The sequence below is a fragment of the Ursus americanus genome, chromosome 7 (genome assembly GCF_024610735.1).
Source record: "Ursus americanus isolate L20-20 chromosome 7, mUrsAme1.1.p, whole genome shotgun sequence".
In the NCBI taxonomy this organism is placed as follows: domain Eukaryota; kingdom Metazoa; phylum Chordata; class Mammalia; order Carnivora; family Ursidae; genus Ursus; species Ursus americanus.
This window is the reverse complement of record NC_142133.1, coordinates 65,302,866-65,317,405: the sequence shown is the minus strand read 5'-3', so window position 1 is coordinate 65,317,405 and position 14,540 is coordinate 65,302,866. Positions and strand designations below refer to the sequence as shown.

Genomic DNA, 14,540 nt, shown 5'->3' with positions numbered 1-14,540 from the left:
ATGGTGATAGGGAAGAAGAGTGGGAACGGGATAAAAGGTGGAAGGGAGGGAGGGAGGGAAGCCAACCGGAGGCCCGGCGGTTCTGAAGGCCACGGGGTACACAGACCCAGGCGAATGCCTGATTCTCGGCATCCAGAGTAAAACAAACAAAACAAACCCCGTGATGTGCATCTTTTTTATCTAGTTCCGACACATTCATAGAAACACTTAAACCTTCGCGCTTACAGCTCTTGGTGTTTGGTGGGTTTGATCCCGGCTGGGATTTTATCATGCATATCGATCGACAGCTTGGTTTTTCTCACGTAACCATGAGTCTTGGAGAGTTATTTTCATGTCACTCTACAGAGGTCTGTCTGCTTTTCGTGACGGCGCATCATTCCGTAGCATGGAGATACCAGAACGTGTGTGGTCACTTCCTTACCGACGGCCTTTCAGGTGGATTTTCCTTGTCTTCCTGTTTCCTCTCCCTCTGGTTGGCTGCGGTTCTCTCTCACTCTCTGTACAGACGCTTTTACTCTTCTGTCCTTTCTGTCCTTTCTCTTTCCTTACTTTGTCTCCCCTGGAGTTCAAGATGGGCGGACGAGGGACACCTCAGATGGATTGTGCTGCAAGAAGAGGTTGGAACCTGAGGACAGGCAGGGGCTACTAGGGCCCATTTGCTGTTCCTTCAGCCTGACTCCTCCTGGCAAGCTGTGTGGGGCAGAGATGCAGCTGGTCCTTGCCTTCGAAGACCTCACGTCCAGTATGGGGACAGACATGTGAGTGACCCACCCACGGCAGAACGGCATAGGCTGGGGGGCAGCCTTCCAAGTCTAGCTGGCTGCCTGGGCTCTCACCCCACCCCCATCACTTATAGCTGTGTCACCTCCCGATCCCCGTTTCCCATCTGTAAAACCAGGACATAAGCGTCTCTTTTTTCTTATAAGGTTGTTCTGAGAAATAAATAAGAGAATACGTGTGCCCGGCACGCAGTGATCCAAGAACACTGAGCTGTGAGGGAAGCAGCCAGGATGTGGTCATGCATCAATTAGGGTACCCATCAAACGGAGACACGGGCTCTGGGCTCTGTGGGGTTTGAAGAAATCCTCACAAATGAGGGGCATAACCCAACAGACGAGGGCAGCCTTTCCACCTGGAGGAAGGTATTCTGGGGCTGGAGAAGCCCTGGGTTGGGAGCAGGAGGCCTGCTTGGGGGATGGGCGTAGCGCCTGTGGCTGGAAGGTCACGTTCATGGGCAAGGGGACGAAAGGTCCTTTGAGGGATGTGTGCAGGCAGGCTTCTGGCAGAGCAGGGGGTGCAGGGCCCTGCCAGGGACTTGAGCCTCAAAGCTAGGGCTGCATGTGCCACGCGGGACTAGGGTCAGAGTCAGGCGGGGCTCTGGGAAGGGAGCTCCCTTCCCACCACCCTCCGGCCTTCTTCAGCAGCGGCCTCCCCCCGGGCCTTGGCCACTCCCGGCATCGGTACACCCACCCCGGAGCTGGTTGGGAGGCAGGCAGGAGGCTTCTCGCGGGGGCTGTGCCGGGTGGGCCGTGTTCCCAGAGCAAGGAGCGAAGCGGGCCTGACTTGGCGCCAGCTCCCTCAGATAGAGGCGTTGCTGGCGGGGCGACCAGCCTGCCCGTGATCTCGAGCCCACGGGCTCCCTCGGGCCCTGTGTTCCCATCCTACGGCCTGCAGCATCCCCCCCCAGGGGTGTGGCATGTCACAGAGGGAGGTCAGAAGGGCACCCGCCAGGCGGGGAGTGGGGCGGAAGCCGGCTCTGGCCCAGCAGCTGGTGGCAGGCCCTGGCAGGGAGAGGAGCCGCCTGAGCAGAACCAGGCAGGACCTGTGGGAAGAGACGAGCTGGAGCGACCGAAGGTGGAGCAGAGCCGCCCCCAGCCCATGCGGGGTCAGGGCCAGGAGCCTGGCTCGTGGCCGGGTAAGGAAACCCTGGACCTGCGGCCGGCGCAGGGGGAGGCAGGGGTTGGGGGGCTTCGGGGTCACCTCCCACAGCAAACCCTCACCCAGCATTAGCGTCCCTGCCCAAGAGGGGAACACTGGCGCCTTAGACTCCAAGGCTTCACGCTTGGGGGGTTGGGATAATTCAGCTGGTCTCAACCAGAGCATGGCTCAGCGAGCTGGCCCAGCTCACTTCTCTGGGGGAAACTGAGGCCTAGAGGAATGGGGTGAATTCCCCACAGCTCCAGAGCAGCAGCCAGTGCTGGGGCCAGGAGTGGGGTTTGGCCCCTGCTTGGGGGTCCTTTCTTCTTTACTGTGGCTGTGTCTTCATCGCAGGACCTGGCTGGGCAAGGGTCAGCCCTACAGAGCAGGGGAGGCTCTGCGTTTCCTGTGGTCCCAGGGCACCCTGATAAGCAGCATTCAGACTTGGGTGTGGATGGAGCAGGGCTAGAGTGTTAGAGAAAGGAAAGGACTCTCGGCTTCTGAGCTCAGCCTTGCCACCCTGCTGCCACCTGACCCGGAGTGACACCTTCTCTCCATTTCCTCAGCCGTAAAGCAAGGCAGGACTGAGAGCGGACAAAGAGGGCATGAGGTCCTCGGGTCTCTGCTGTTCAGTGCATGACTGCTCTGGAAGGAGACCTCACACTAGAACGCTCTTAGAAACAGGGGCAGATGGGGGTCCAGTCAGACCCACTCACCTGGGGTCCTCTGTGCAGAGCGAGGCCAGTCCCAAGAACGCTGCACGGGAGCGGAGCCGGGTGAGGACACTGCGCCAGGCGTTCCTGGCCCTGCAGGCCGCTCTGCCCGCTGTGCCGCCCGACACCAAGCTCTCCAAGCTGGACGTGCTGGTGCTGGCCACCAGCTACATAGCCCACCTCACCCGCACACTTGGCCGCGAGCTGCCGGGCCCCACCTGGCCACCCTTCCTGCGTGGACTCCGCTACCTACACCCTCTCAAGGTAGGCCGCGAGCCCAGGGCCTTGGGGAATGGGGTTGGGGCTGGACTGGACTGAGGCCCCCTGCCCCGAGCAGAGCTGACACGGGGACCGGGGACCGGCTGCTTCCTGCTCTCTCAGAGGGAGAGGAGCCAAGGCTGGCTCTTGGGAATCCGCTGACCCTGAGTGCAGTGGGGGTGGTGATTGGAAATGACTTCGTGAAAATGCGGTTCCTCCAAGAGGAGGGAAATTCACAGAGGCCCCAAGACTCCGGGGTGCCTCATGGCAGAGGAGAAAAAGGAGCAGTTTCCGGGGTTGGGGCCTGGGAAAGGAAACCACACCGGCTGAGTCCTAGATTCCAGGGCACATGACCCCAGCATCATATAATGCCTCGGTGTCCCCTGGACTTGTGGCCATAGGAGGGATTCCCCTCTGGGAGAACAAGGTCTCCGAAAGCCTCAGGGGAGAAGCAGTCAAGCTGGGGTGGGGGAGGGGCCAGCAGGGGGGGTGGGGGGGTGCTTCCTGCATGCACCACCTCCTAGACCAGGACCTGCCTTTCCTGAGCCTCAGCTTGGTCATACATGAAAGGGAAGATAATATGAGCCTCACATCCCCTCTGATATGAAATGAGATCATGAGCGCAAAGTATAATAAGCCACACTTGGCATCGCAGTTAACAGCAGTAACGTTATTTGGGAGCTAAAGTTATGCCAGGAGCCGCGCTTAGCACTCCAGTCCTTTCCGTCTTCTTGTCCACACGAGAACTCAATGAGGATTACTTTACAGATGAGGAAATTGAATCTCAGACAGATAGAGTGGCTCAATGCCGTTTGAGCCCGAGGGTGTCTGACCTCAGGGCCCACGCGCACAGCCACCAAGCAGGCCAAGGGTGCTGTTTGCTGCTGGTCACAGAGTGTAACTGTTATAAAGGACGAGTCATCTCTGCCCTCCGAGGCTAGAAGCACTGGAACGGGGTCAGCCTTGTTTTTACAGAGAGAATGTTCACCATCTCTCTCCCCTAAACACTGTAGTTCTGAAATGTCTTGCAACTTGAGATTTTTTTTTCTTTCATGCAAATATAGCTAAAATGCAAGAACTTGAGACTAAATGGGGGCAACTCTGAAATGCCGACAGTGGCAGAGTCGTTTCCTTAGCCGTAAAGTGACGACCCAAGTCAGGCCCTTGCATGTAGGAGGTGATGAATAAACACGCTGAAGAATGAAGAGATGAGAGGCGGTTCTGTCCAGAACTCGGGCAGCGTGGTGCCGCGGGATAGTTAGCGGGGAGCAGTGGCCCTTTGGTGCTCCCCTCCCCCCATAGAGGGGCTGCCGAGAGGAGGGCACCCCTCCGAGCAGAATCAACTGGTGTTTTCTGGGGTTGTCACGCTCCCGCTGGAAGGATGTGCAAGGAGGTCCCCGCCTTAGATGGAACGGCAGCACCGATAAGTGTGGCCAGGGGTACTTGGGTCGGGGCTGGGCAAGAGAAGAGGTCAGGACTATTCAGTGTCAGGAGGAGCCTCTCCTTGGCCCGGCTCTGCTGCCCTCCCCGCTGCCCAGCCCCTGGCTGCTGTGGCTCTGCCATCCACCTCCCTCCCCACCGTGGGGGGGGGGCTCCTTTCAGGGCCCTTGCTCTCCTCAGCTCCTCACGAGCCTCTCTATCTCAGGGGGTCAGGAGAAGGCATGGGGCCGTACGCGGGGGTGAGCCCAAGACCACTGTCAACACAGCAGTCATGGTGGGGGAGGTCTCAGGGAGGGGGGCTAGGGAAGGCCAAGTTTGGGGTGCCAAGGACGACAAGGGGCCGCAGTAGCGAGCAGTACTCACTTCCCATCCCCGTGTCTTGCAGAAGTGGCCCATGCGATCTCGTCTCTATGCTGGAGGCCTGGGGAGCTCTGGCCTCGACTCAACCACAGCCACCACCTCAAGCCAAAGAACAAAGGAGGCAGAGGCCGGGCCCCAAGTCTTTGAAGAGGCAGACGCTCCCTCTCCCGTGAGGCCACGCTCCCCAGCTCTCAGTGACAAATGAGCATCACACTTGCCTTTTTCTCCTAGACTACGAGCTTAGGGACCTGGGTTCTCTCCTGGCCCGGCCCGTCTTCCCTCTGACTCTCACTCCTCGCATCGGAAGGACTCGGGTTCGGCTCCCAGGTTCCAGCACGCAGACCAGGGAAAGCAGTGGGCCCTTCAGCAACGGGAGGGTACGCAGGAGCCCTGGGGGAGGCGGGTGCTGTGGCAGCTGCAAGGGACGTGGGAGAGGAAGGGGTGTGCCTGGGTTGGACGTTGAGTTAGGGCGCCGTCCCCTGCTTTCTCCCCTAAGCTTCCCACAAACCCTCTGGATGAGCAGGTGCAGAGGTAGCCTAGGACGACAGCAGTCGCCGGTGCCAATGGGAAAGCCAAGGGCTGGACAGGCTCTGGGCGGCTGTGAGTGTGAACAGAAATGGGCCAGGGTCACATAGCCAGACGGAAACTGAAGGGAGCCTGTTTGTTATTGTTCTACGAGACCTGCCTGATGTCCAAGGGGCAGGGGAGAATTTAGGGATCTCGTCTGCACTGTGGTCTCTCCAGCTGCCCGTCATCCCTACATTTCCTCCCTCTCTGGGCCCTGCGCCCTTCCACTCTTCTCTTGATATGACTTATATTTACGGGTTAAGCCAGAAAGCTCGCATTGCTTGCATTCCAGTTTCCAGAGAAACTTTTCAATGGTCCCAGCTGCCTGCTTTGACATGATCTTATCCCAGAGGCAGGCCTACCGGAACCGAGACAGACAGCACCTGAAGGCCTTGCATCTGAAGGCTATTGGTGGGCCTGATTACGCCCTTGAAGGACCTTAGAAGGAGAACACTTATCTTTTCCAGGGATGATAATTAGTCTTCTCTCTCCATTATGTTAGAAACCTAACCTCCAGGAAAAACAAGACAGGCCTGGGTTCAGTGGGTTCTTTGTATGATTTTGGCCTCAGGCCTCACTGGGTCTGGAGTTATTTCTACAATCTGTCTACAGATAAGCTCCCCCAGAGGAAGCTCCTCCCCACGGGCTCCGTCCTCCCAAGCGCTCCTTAAGTCTCGCCATGGGGTGCCGGAGATCTCTGAAAGCTTTAGTGGAATTTCTCTCTGGCTCTGAAGAAATAATTTGAGGACTAATCATAGAGTCTACACACACTAAAAGTAACTTTCCAGATCAGGTTCAGGTTCAAACCCAAAGGCCCCTAAAGTCCAGACAGAGCAGGAACCAGCTTTCTGTTCAAACTTCAGTGCCTCAGAGCGGGAGGGGATGGGCCAGGCTGACTCGAGTCCCAACACAGGTAGCCCTAGAGCCACCACTGTCACTGTGAGACTAAACGAGGCTCTGGCATGACGAGTCACTGATCCTCGTCCGGGCTGGACAGGGCAGCAGGGGAAAGGGGCTGAGGGGTGTCTCAGCAAGTTGGGGTGGAGGCAGACAAAGACACAGAACGTCCCAGCCGCGGGCCGCAGGGGACGTGGGAGCGCAGCTGAACGGTGGCTGGGAGCCATGGGGAGAAGGTCTCAGCCAAGGCTGAACTCGTAAATCTACCAAGTCTCCACGGAGGGCCCCCTGAGAACGGCTCCTGAGCAGCTGGACGAGGCCGGGCAGGGGCAGAGACCAGGTGCGGGTGGGCATGAGCGCAGTGTGCTTCACAAGACCATAAAAGTCGAGCTCGAATGTTCTGTTTTTAAAGCCAAAGAGCAGTAGCTTCCTGGTTGAGTCTGTAAGTGGTAGGCAGACGAACAGATGAGTCTCTTCCCAGGATGGTGGCGCACAATCTTCTTCTGGGGAATGAAACTGGGCAAGCTAGTTTGGGGCATGCATGGGGGGTCCCCTTCTGATAGCCAAGGAGACTAGTCTGGAGCCTGCCCCACCCTATGATACTCAGACTCCAGCCTTTGCCCAGTAGTATCAGACCCCCCTGCGGTGACCTCATTACCCTGGTAGAGAAGACAAGGACAGCAAAGGAAGATGAAGCTGGTGGAGGGCTGAGGAAGGGCAGGTGCATTTGATACCAGTTGCTCAGGCGGCCCCAGGCTCTGTCCAGGCAAAGCTGTTTCCCTTCGTGCCCAGGCCAGTCTGGGGTCCGGAGGCGGCTCTCCCAGCCAGAGAGCACCCTGCGCAGGCCAGGTTGCCAAGGGCTGCGAGGAGGGAGGCGGAGTCAGAGGAAGGACCAAGGGACAAATGGGAATAAGCAGAGGAAATGTCAGGTCAGACACTTGGATCCACAGAGGAACGGGAACCAGGAGTTCTTCGCCTTTGCAGCAGAGGGAGAAAAACACCTGCTCACTGGGAGCCTTTTTATTCGCAGCAGGTCTAAGGGCACGGGGTGGGCAAGAGTGGTAAGAGGCATGTTAAGACTCAGGTCGGAAGACAGCTTTGGTCCCCCTGGGAACAGGGGTGTGTGGGCAAGAGGCTCCCAAAGGAAAGAGAAGCACAGATGACATGTCACTAAGGTGGCCTGGCTCAGGAGTTGGGGGGTGGCTGGCCCACTTGGCTAGCTTGCACTGCCTGCCCAGGTGCCCATGACCCGAGGGGGCGGGCGAGGCAGTGACGGCCAGGACAGCTTCTCCAGAGTTGGGGGGGCATCTGCTTCCCAATGAGCAGCAGAATTGCAGGGCAGAGGCTCGGGCCAGGGGAGAAGCAGAGCTGGCCGAGGGATGTCTAAGTAGAGGTGGAGACTATGGATTTTACCAATTGGGAACTAGGGTCATTAAAACACAAGATCCCGTCTTCTCTGAGAAATTCCTTTTCTCTTCCTCTGGAAGGGGCCTGGCTAGGATGAATCAGAGGGCACTGTCCTCTCCCTTTTGTGGCACAAGCCCTAAACCCAGGACCCCTGCAAGCTCGGGGCTGTAGACCAGGAGTTGGCTTATTGTACCAAATCCAGCCCACCTCCTCCCACCCCCTGCAGGTTTTTTGTAAATAAGTTTTTGTGGCAACATGGTCACGCCCATTTGTTTATATGTTACTAGAGCGGCTTTCCTGATACCACATCAGAGTTCAATAGCTGCGACAGGTTAAGCCTAAAGTATTTACAATATGGCCCTTTAAGGAAAAGCATACTAACTCCCACTCTAGATCACAGGTATTCAGTGTGGTCTGGGAACTCTTGGGGGGGGGGGTGTCCCTGAGGCCTTTTCTAAGTGGCCCAAACCATTTTCATAAAATAAGATGCTATTTGCCTTTTCTTACACTTCTCTCATGCATCATGGAATGTTCCAGAAGCCATACAACATGTGATATCGCAACAGATGGGGTGTAGAAGCAGACAGGAGAATCCAGCTGTCTGTTGCAACAGACATTAAAGATATTTGCAAAAATGTAAAAGAATGCCACTCTTCTCACTACATATTTTTCAATATGGAAAATAATTATTTTTCACAAAAATGTTATCTATATTCACATATAGTGGGCTAATTAATGTCATTTTTTAAAGATTTTTTTCATTTACTTTAGAGAGAGCATGAATACACATGGGGGGGCAGAGGGGGAGGGAGAAGGACAGCAGATTCCCCAATGAGCGCAGATCCCCACAACCCTGAGATCACGACCTGAGCTTCAACCAAGAGTCAGACACAACTGACTGAGCCACCCAGGTGCCCCTAATTAATGTAATTTTTAAATAGCAGCCAGATGTCAGCTGTTGAGGAGCAAAACAAAGGACAAGGGACCGCCTCAGCTGCCCAGGGCGGGGGCTGCGCATTATGTGTGACCTACAGAAGATAGCTGAAGAAGCTGATGGTACACTGAATACACCGAGAGGTAATGAAAGGGCAAAGACGACGGAGGTTTTTTTTTAGCCTGAAAAAACTTAGAAAAAAATGTGATCCAGAAATCAGAATGAACACAGTGCTCCACGGTAAGGATACTGGAAGGAGAAACACAAGCTCCGCCCATCAGGCCGAAATCCCATCAGTTACCTCCCGGCTTCAGCGGCCTGGAACCTCTGGGCTGGGGCCAAGTTGGATGAAAATAGATTCCATGTCCCACACCCCAGAAACCACAGCTAACGGCACGCCGGGGGGCAGAGCCCCTGGAGCTCCTGGTGCAGATACGGGTACACCCTCTGCAAAGGTACAAATTTTAAATAGGGCTTGGGGGAGGGAGCCAGCCATCATCGACGCACCCATGTCCGGTGAACAGATAACTTTCAAGGTCTGATACGCTCTGAGACGTGTAGTGGCATAAACCAGGAGTGGAAGCAAAGCTCGGCTGTAACCGCGGAAGTGTGGGCATGTGCCAAGCCTGCTGGGGAAGGCTACATCTCCCTGCCCGGTGCTGGGAGCGCTGCCAGACGTGGGATGTGCCCATCAGCGAAACTCCTCCTTACACGCCCGGCGGGTTGAAGGCGCCTCGCTAACGCAGTCAGACGACTCCACCAACTGGCCAAGGAACTGAGACTCCCTTTCGACCCGTCTCATCGGTCTTGGCAACAGCGCACCACCACCATTATTTCCACGGACAGAAAGGCAGACCAGGACAGACCTTTGTTTTGCTCTTGGAAGCTTTGTCATAAAAATATGCCATTGGGGGAGACTGGGTGGCTCAGTTGTTTAAGCATCTGCCTTCTGCTGGGGTCATGGTCCTGGAGTCCCGGGGTTAGAGCCCCGGGATCGAGCCCTCATCGGGCTCCCTGCCCAGTGGGGAGTCTGCTTTTCCCTCTGCCCCTCACCCCTGCGCACACTTGTGCTTTCTTCTCTCTCTCTCTCTGAAATAAATAAATAAATACAGAAATACATAAATCTTAAAAAAAAAAAAGTGTAACTCAAGGGGAGCCTGGGTGGTTCAGTCTCATAAGCCACAGACTCTTGGTTTCAGAACAGGTCAGGATCTCAGGATCATGTGATCAAGTCCCACCTCAAGCCCCTTAGGCTCTGCGTTCAGCTTAGAGCCAACTCTTTCTCCCTCCTTCTGCCCCTCCCCTCGGGAGTGCTGGCGCCACCCTCGTGCTCTAAATAACTAACTAAATAACTTAATTAATTAATTAATTAATTAATTAATTATTTTAAAAAAAGAAAGAAGGAAAGAAAGGTGGAACTCTATATGGGGGGAAAATGGTGTTACTAAAAAATTATGAAATCCTAGGCTATATTTGAAATCCCAGGCTGAGTACAGGACGCAGGGTTAATAGATTTTCACGCGGCTCTTGTTCTGTGGGAGCTCTGGGTGCAGGGGAGGAAGAACTGGAGAGCCCTTTCTGAAAGGTGGTGTCACTTTGTAGAAGAGATCTTGATATGGCAAATCGCTCCAAGAAACCAGCCGTTAGAAACACTGTCGGTGAAATTGTGGGCGTGTTATTAATGCCGTGCTTATATAAGACCTAGAACGGAAAGGGGCTGGCCTCATGCATATTAAAAGAAACCAGAGCCTTCAGTAGCCTCCCCTGAAATTGTACTAATCCTAAGTCATCATTACACATCCGTCCTCCTAAAGCCCTTTTAAGAAGTGTTCTTTCCAGCCCAAGATGACACAGAGATTGGTGGGGCTTTCTGCCCCACTCCCTTTACTGGAGGATTTTTTTTTTCACTACCGTAGTACAAGGATGACTTTGTACAAGGTCAGAAGTAGAACTGTCAAGAAGCCTCCCGCAAAGCCCCAAATTGACAAAGCACCTATGTTGAAATACCTCTTCTGGCTTTACCAGAATCTTCTGTTAAATTTACATCCCAAGCCAGGGAAATCACTTATTTTGAAATAACTCCTACCTCCTCCCAAATTGCAAAATGGTGGAGGAAGGTGACTCTGATCTTGCCAGAAAGGTTTCTAAGGGAATTGGTCAGTTCTCCCATAATCTTTATTTTATCCCAACTTGATGTGGTCCTGGGTGATCATCTCATTATCTAGTACAATAATTGCTATCCTCACAAGGCTTTCATTCAGTTTGTGCTCAGTTACGGCAACTATGCAACTCTGTTTCTCCAGAGACACTCTAAACATACACGAAGAAACAGAGCAGGAAAGGGAAATCTTGGGTTTGTAAAACATACTTGACTGCGAAGTAGAAATTACCTGCCTTGTAGTACTCCCGCTTGAGTGACATGTTTTCTAAGAAAAATCATTGGATTTCCATTTCTGACAATATGGTGGACTAGATACGCAGGGAAATCCTCTTGGTACAGAACACTCAAAATGATGGATAAAATATTAAAAACATATTTTTAGGGGCGCCTGGACGGCTTAGTCGGTTAAGCGTCTGACTCTTGGTTTTGGCTCAGGTCATGATCTCGGGGTTGTGGGATCAAGCCCCACATCGGGCTCCATGCTCAGTGTGGAGTCTGCTTGAGATTCTCTCCCTTCCCCTCTGCTCCTCCCCCAACTCAAATAAATTAATAAAATCTTTTTTAAAAAACATGTATTTTTTTAAAGATTTTTTGTTTATTTATTTGACAGGGACAGAGACAGTCAGCGAGAGAGGGAACACAAGCAGGGGGAGTGGGAGAGGAAGAAGCAGGCTCATAGCGGAAGAGCCCGATGTGGGGCTCGATCCCAGATCGCCGGGATCACGCCCTGAGCCGAAGGCAGACGCTCAACCGCTGTGCCACCCAGGCGCCCCTAAAAAACATATTTTTAAATGCATTGTTGGGCCGGCAGAAAAGTAGGGGAAAGGAGTAAGAGAAGGGATAAGAAACCATAAAACCAAAAATGGTAAGCCAGCACTGAGGCCAGGACCGTCTGCAGATTGTTGGCGACCCAGGCGGGGGGTTTTAATAGGCCAAATTTGGGTACAAGAGACAAAGCCTGGGATCCATACAAAATGGGAAGTTGAGTCAGAGACCCTGTCATAAAGCTGGGGTCACCAAAAGGCAATACCCTCATTGTGTAAAAGAGAGTTGGCAACACTTGCTCAAATAAACCTTGATGGGGGGGGTTCTCCAGAGATTTCTAAGCCCTCAAACCCTGGGGGGCTGAAAAAGCCAAAAATTTTGATGGGTCTCAATTAAGTAGGGTTTCTAGACACAATCAAGTACAATTCCTCTCTGGAAGAATATACTTTATTATTATTATTTTTAAAGATTTTATTTATTTATTTATTTGACAGAGGGAGACAGCCAGCGAGAGAGGGAACACAAGCAGGGGGAGTGGGAGAGGAAGAAGCAGGCTCCCAGCGGAGGAGCCTGATGTGGGGCTCGATCCCAGAACTCCGGGATCACGCCCTGAGCCGAAGGCAGACGCTTAATGACTGCGCCACCCAGGCGCCCCTGGAAGAATATACTTTAAATCTAGGCTTTGAAAGATTCCCATGAATAAAATTCTAACAAACTTGAGCTCAGAGCAAACAGTTATAAAAATCTGAAGGAAACATAGTCCGCTCTAAACAAGCGATCGCAGAAACACCGAACTGCAGAGTCACCCTTGCAGGGACTGCAGTATGGGAAGGTTCAGGTACACGATACACATTAAACATGTTTCATATGTTTAAAGAAATAACTAGGGGGCGCCTGGGTGGCACAGCGGTTAAGCGTCTGCCTTCGGCTCAGGGCGTGATCCCAGTGTTATGGGATCGAGCCCCACATCAGGCTCCTCCGCTAGGAGCCTGCTTCTTCCTCTCCCACTCCCCCTGCTTGTGTTCCCTCTCTCGCTGGCTGTCTCTCTCTCTGTTAAATAAATAAATAAATCTTTAAAAAAAATAAATAAATAAAAATAAAGAAATAACTAGGATTTTGAAAAGACAATGCAAGAACAAGAGGCTAAAAATGACCAGGGAGAAGTGGGGGAAAACATAATAATTTCTAGAAATTAAAAATATAATTTTTTAAAAGACTTTATTTATTTATTTGACAGAGAGAGACACAGCGAGAGAGAGAACACAGCAGGGGGAGTAGGAGAGGAAGAAGCAGGCTCCCAGCGGAGCACGGAGCCCGATGCGGGGCCCGATGCGGGGCTCGATCCCAGGACCCTGGGATCACGCCTGAGCAGAAGGCAGATGCTTAAAAACTGAGCCACCCAGGTGCCCCTAAAAATATATTAGAAACTGCTGAAAACAGAACAAGTAAACTGGAAAATAAATCTGAAAAAATGATTCAGAATTCAGTACCCGTGGACAAAGAAAAGAGAGGGAAAATAGAAAAAGAAGAGGGGTGCCTGGGTGGCTCGATCGTTAAGCATCTGCCTTAAAAACTGAGCCACCCAGGTGCCCCTAAAAATATATTAGAAACTGCTGAAAACAGAACAAGTAAACTGGAAAATAAATCTGAAAAAATGATTCAGAATTCAGTACCCGTGGACAAAGAAAAGAGAGGGAAAATAGAAAAAGAAGAGGGGTGCCTGGGTGGCTCGATCGTTAAGCATCTGCCTTCAGGTCCTGGATGGAGCCTGCATGGGACTCCCTGCTCAGCCGGAAGCCTGCTTCTCCCTCTCCCACTCCCCCTGCTTGTGTTCCCTCTCTCGCTGTCTCTCTCTTCTGTCAAATAAATAAATAAAATCTTTTTTAAAAAATAGAAAAAGAAAAATATAGGAGAATATGTTCATGAATCTGGAATAAGGAAATACTGCTTAAAGAGAAAACAGCACAAACTCTAAAGGAAAAAAATCTGATAAGCTGTACTACATAAAATTAACATCTATTTATCACAAGAGAGCAACTGAGTGAAAAAGACAAATCCACAGGCTAGGAAAAGATATTTGGGATGCGTATAATCTAAAGGGCTTATATCAAGAATATATTAAAAATCCCCACGGAGCGATAAGAAAAAGGATGACCATCCAACTGTAAATGGGCTAGAGACTTAATGAGGCACCTTTTTTAAAAAAACATTTTTAAGTAATCTCAACACACAACGTGGGGCCTGAACTCATGACCCCAAGCGCCCACATGAGCAACCTTCCTAAGGAGGACGTCCCAGTGGTCAAGATGGCCAACTTCAATAGTGGTTAGAAGTATGCAAATTAAAATCACAATTCACATTCCCCAGAACGGTGATTATCTGTATCTATTAAATCTAGCAAGTACACTCCTAGGTATATACGCCCAAAATATGAGTGCACAAGTGCTTGGGGGGCTGTGCTCACAATAGCGTTAACTGCAATAGCCCCAAGCTGGGACTTTGTATTCCTTTCCTATGGCTGCTGGGGTCGGGCTTGTGGCAACCACAGTTGTTTTTGCTGGCCGGCCCCTTGTGAAGCTCCGCCAATAGGGGGTGCTAAAGGAAGCCTGCAAAGTGGGAGGAGAGGGAGGGGACTTGCTTCCCGCACCTGAGTGTAGCCAGAGCTCCCTGCAGTCCACCACCCCTCCACCCTCGCCCCTACCCACCCGCTGCCTCAGGGGAGGCACCAGATTCCACCTTTTCCCCTTCTTGGCACCAGCCTTAATTGTGTCCCTTAAAGAGATCAGCACCAGCTTTCCAGGACTCCTTCCTCTGAGGTCTGAGTTCTGCCTCCCCCGGGCTCCTCCTCTATGCTTGGGGTTCCAGTAAACTTGTACCTTTTCACTTTGTTAACCGCTACCTCTCCAGGAGCTTCCTCTGTGTTTCCTTGGCATTTCCCTTTGGCTTTTGCTGTCCTTATGATAAATATCCTCTGTTAAATTAACTGGTCTGTGTACCTGTCTGGACTCTGCGTGATAGGACGGCTGAGGTTTGATTCTTTGGCATCTGGCCTGCCGCCTGACCAGGAGTGCATTGAACATCACTCACTCCCCTTTTAAAGAGGAAACCTGAGGGCTGCGAC

General features: G+C 52.5%; 1 protein-coding gene across 1 annotated transcript; it reads left to right on the top strand.

Moving 5' to 3' along the window:
- Positions 1-1,579: 1,579 nt before the first annotated feature.
- Positions 1,580-9,872, top strand: TCF23 (transcription factor 23). The gene is made up of 3 exons (XM_045809216.2): positions 1,580-1,915; positions 2,652-2,894; positions 4,714-9,872. The coding sequence occupies exons 1-3, from the start codon at positions 1,697-1,699 to the stop codon at positions 4,891-4,893; spliced, it is 642 nt and encodes a 213-aa protein (XP_045665172.2). The 5' UTR covers positions 1,580-1,696; the 3' UTR covers positions 4,894-9,872.
- The last annotated feature ends 4,668 nt before the right edge of the window (positions 9,873-14,540 follow it).

What these genes read in the sequence shown, in the direction of transcription:
- TCF23 (XM_045809216.2), top strand. Translation starts at nt 1,697, where the DNA reads ATGTCACAGAGGGAGGTCAGAAGGGCACCCGCCAGGCGGGGAGTGGGG. An exon ending in GGAGCCTGGCTCGTGGCCGG is followed by an intron (nt 1,916 to 2,651) that starts GTAAGGAAACCC and finishes TCCTCTGTGCAG; the next exon opens with AGCGAGGCCAGTCCCAAGAA. An exon ending in GCTACCTACACCCTCTCAAG is followed by an intron (nt 2,895 to 4,713) that starts GTAGGCCGCGAG and finishes CGTGTCTTGCAG; the next exon opens with AAGTGGCCCATGCGATCTCG.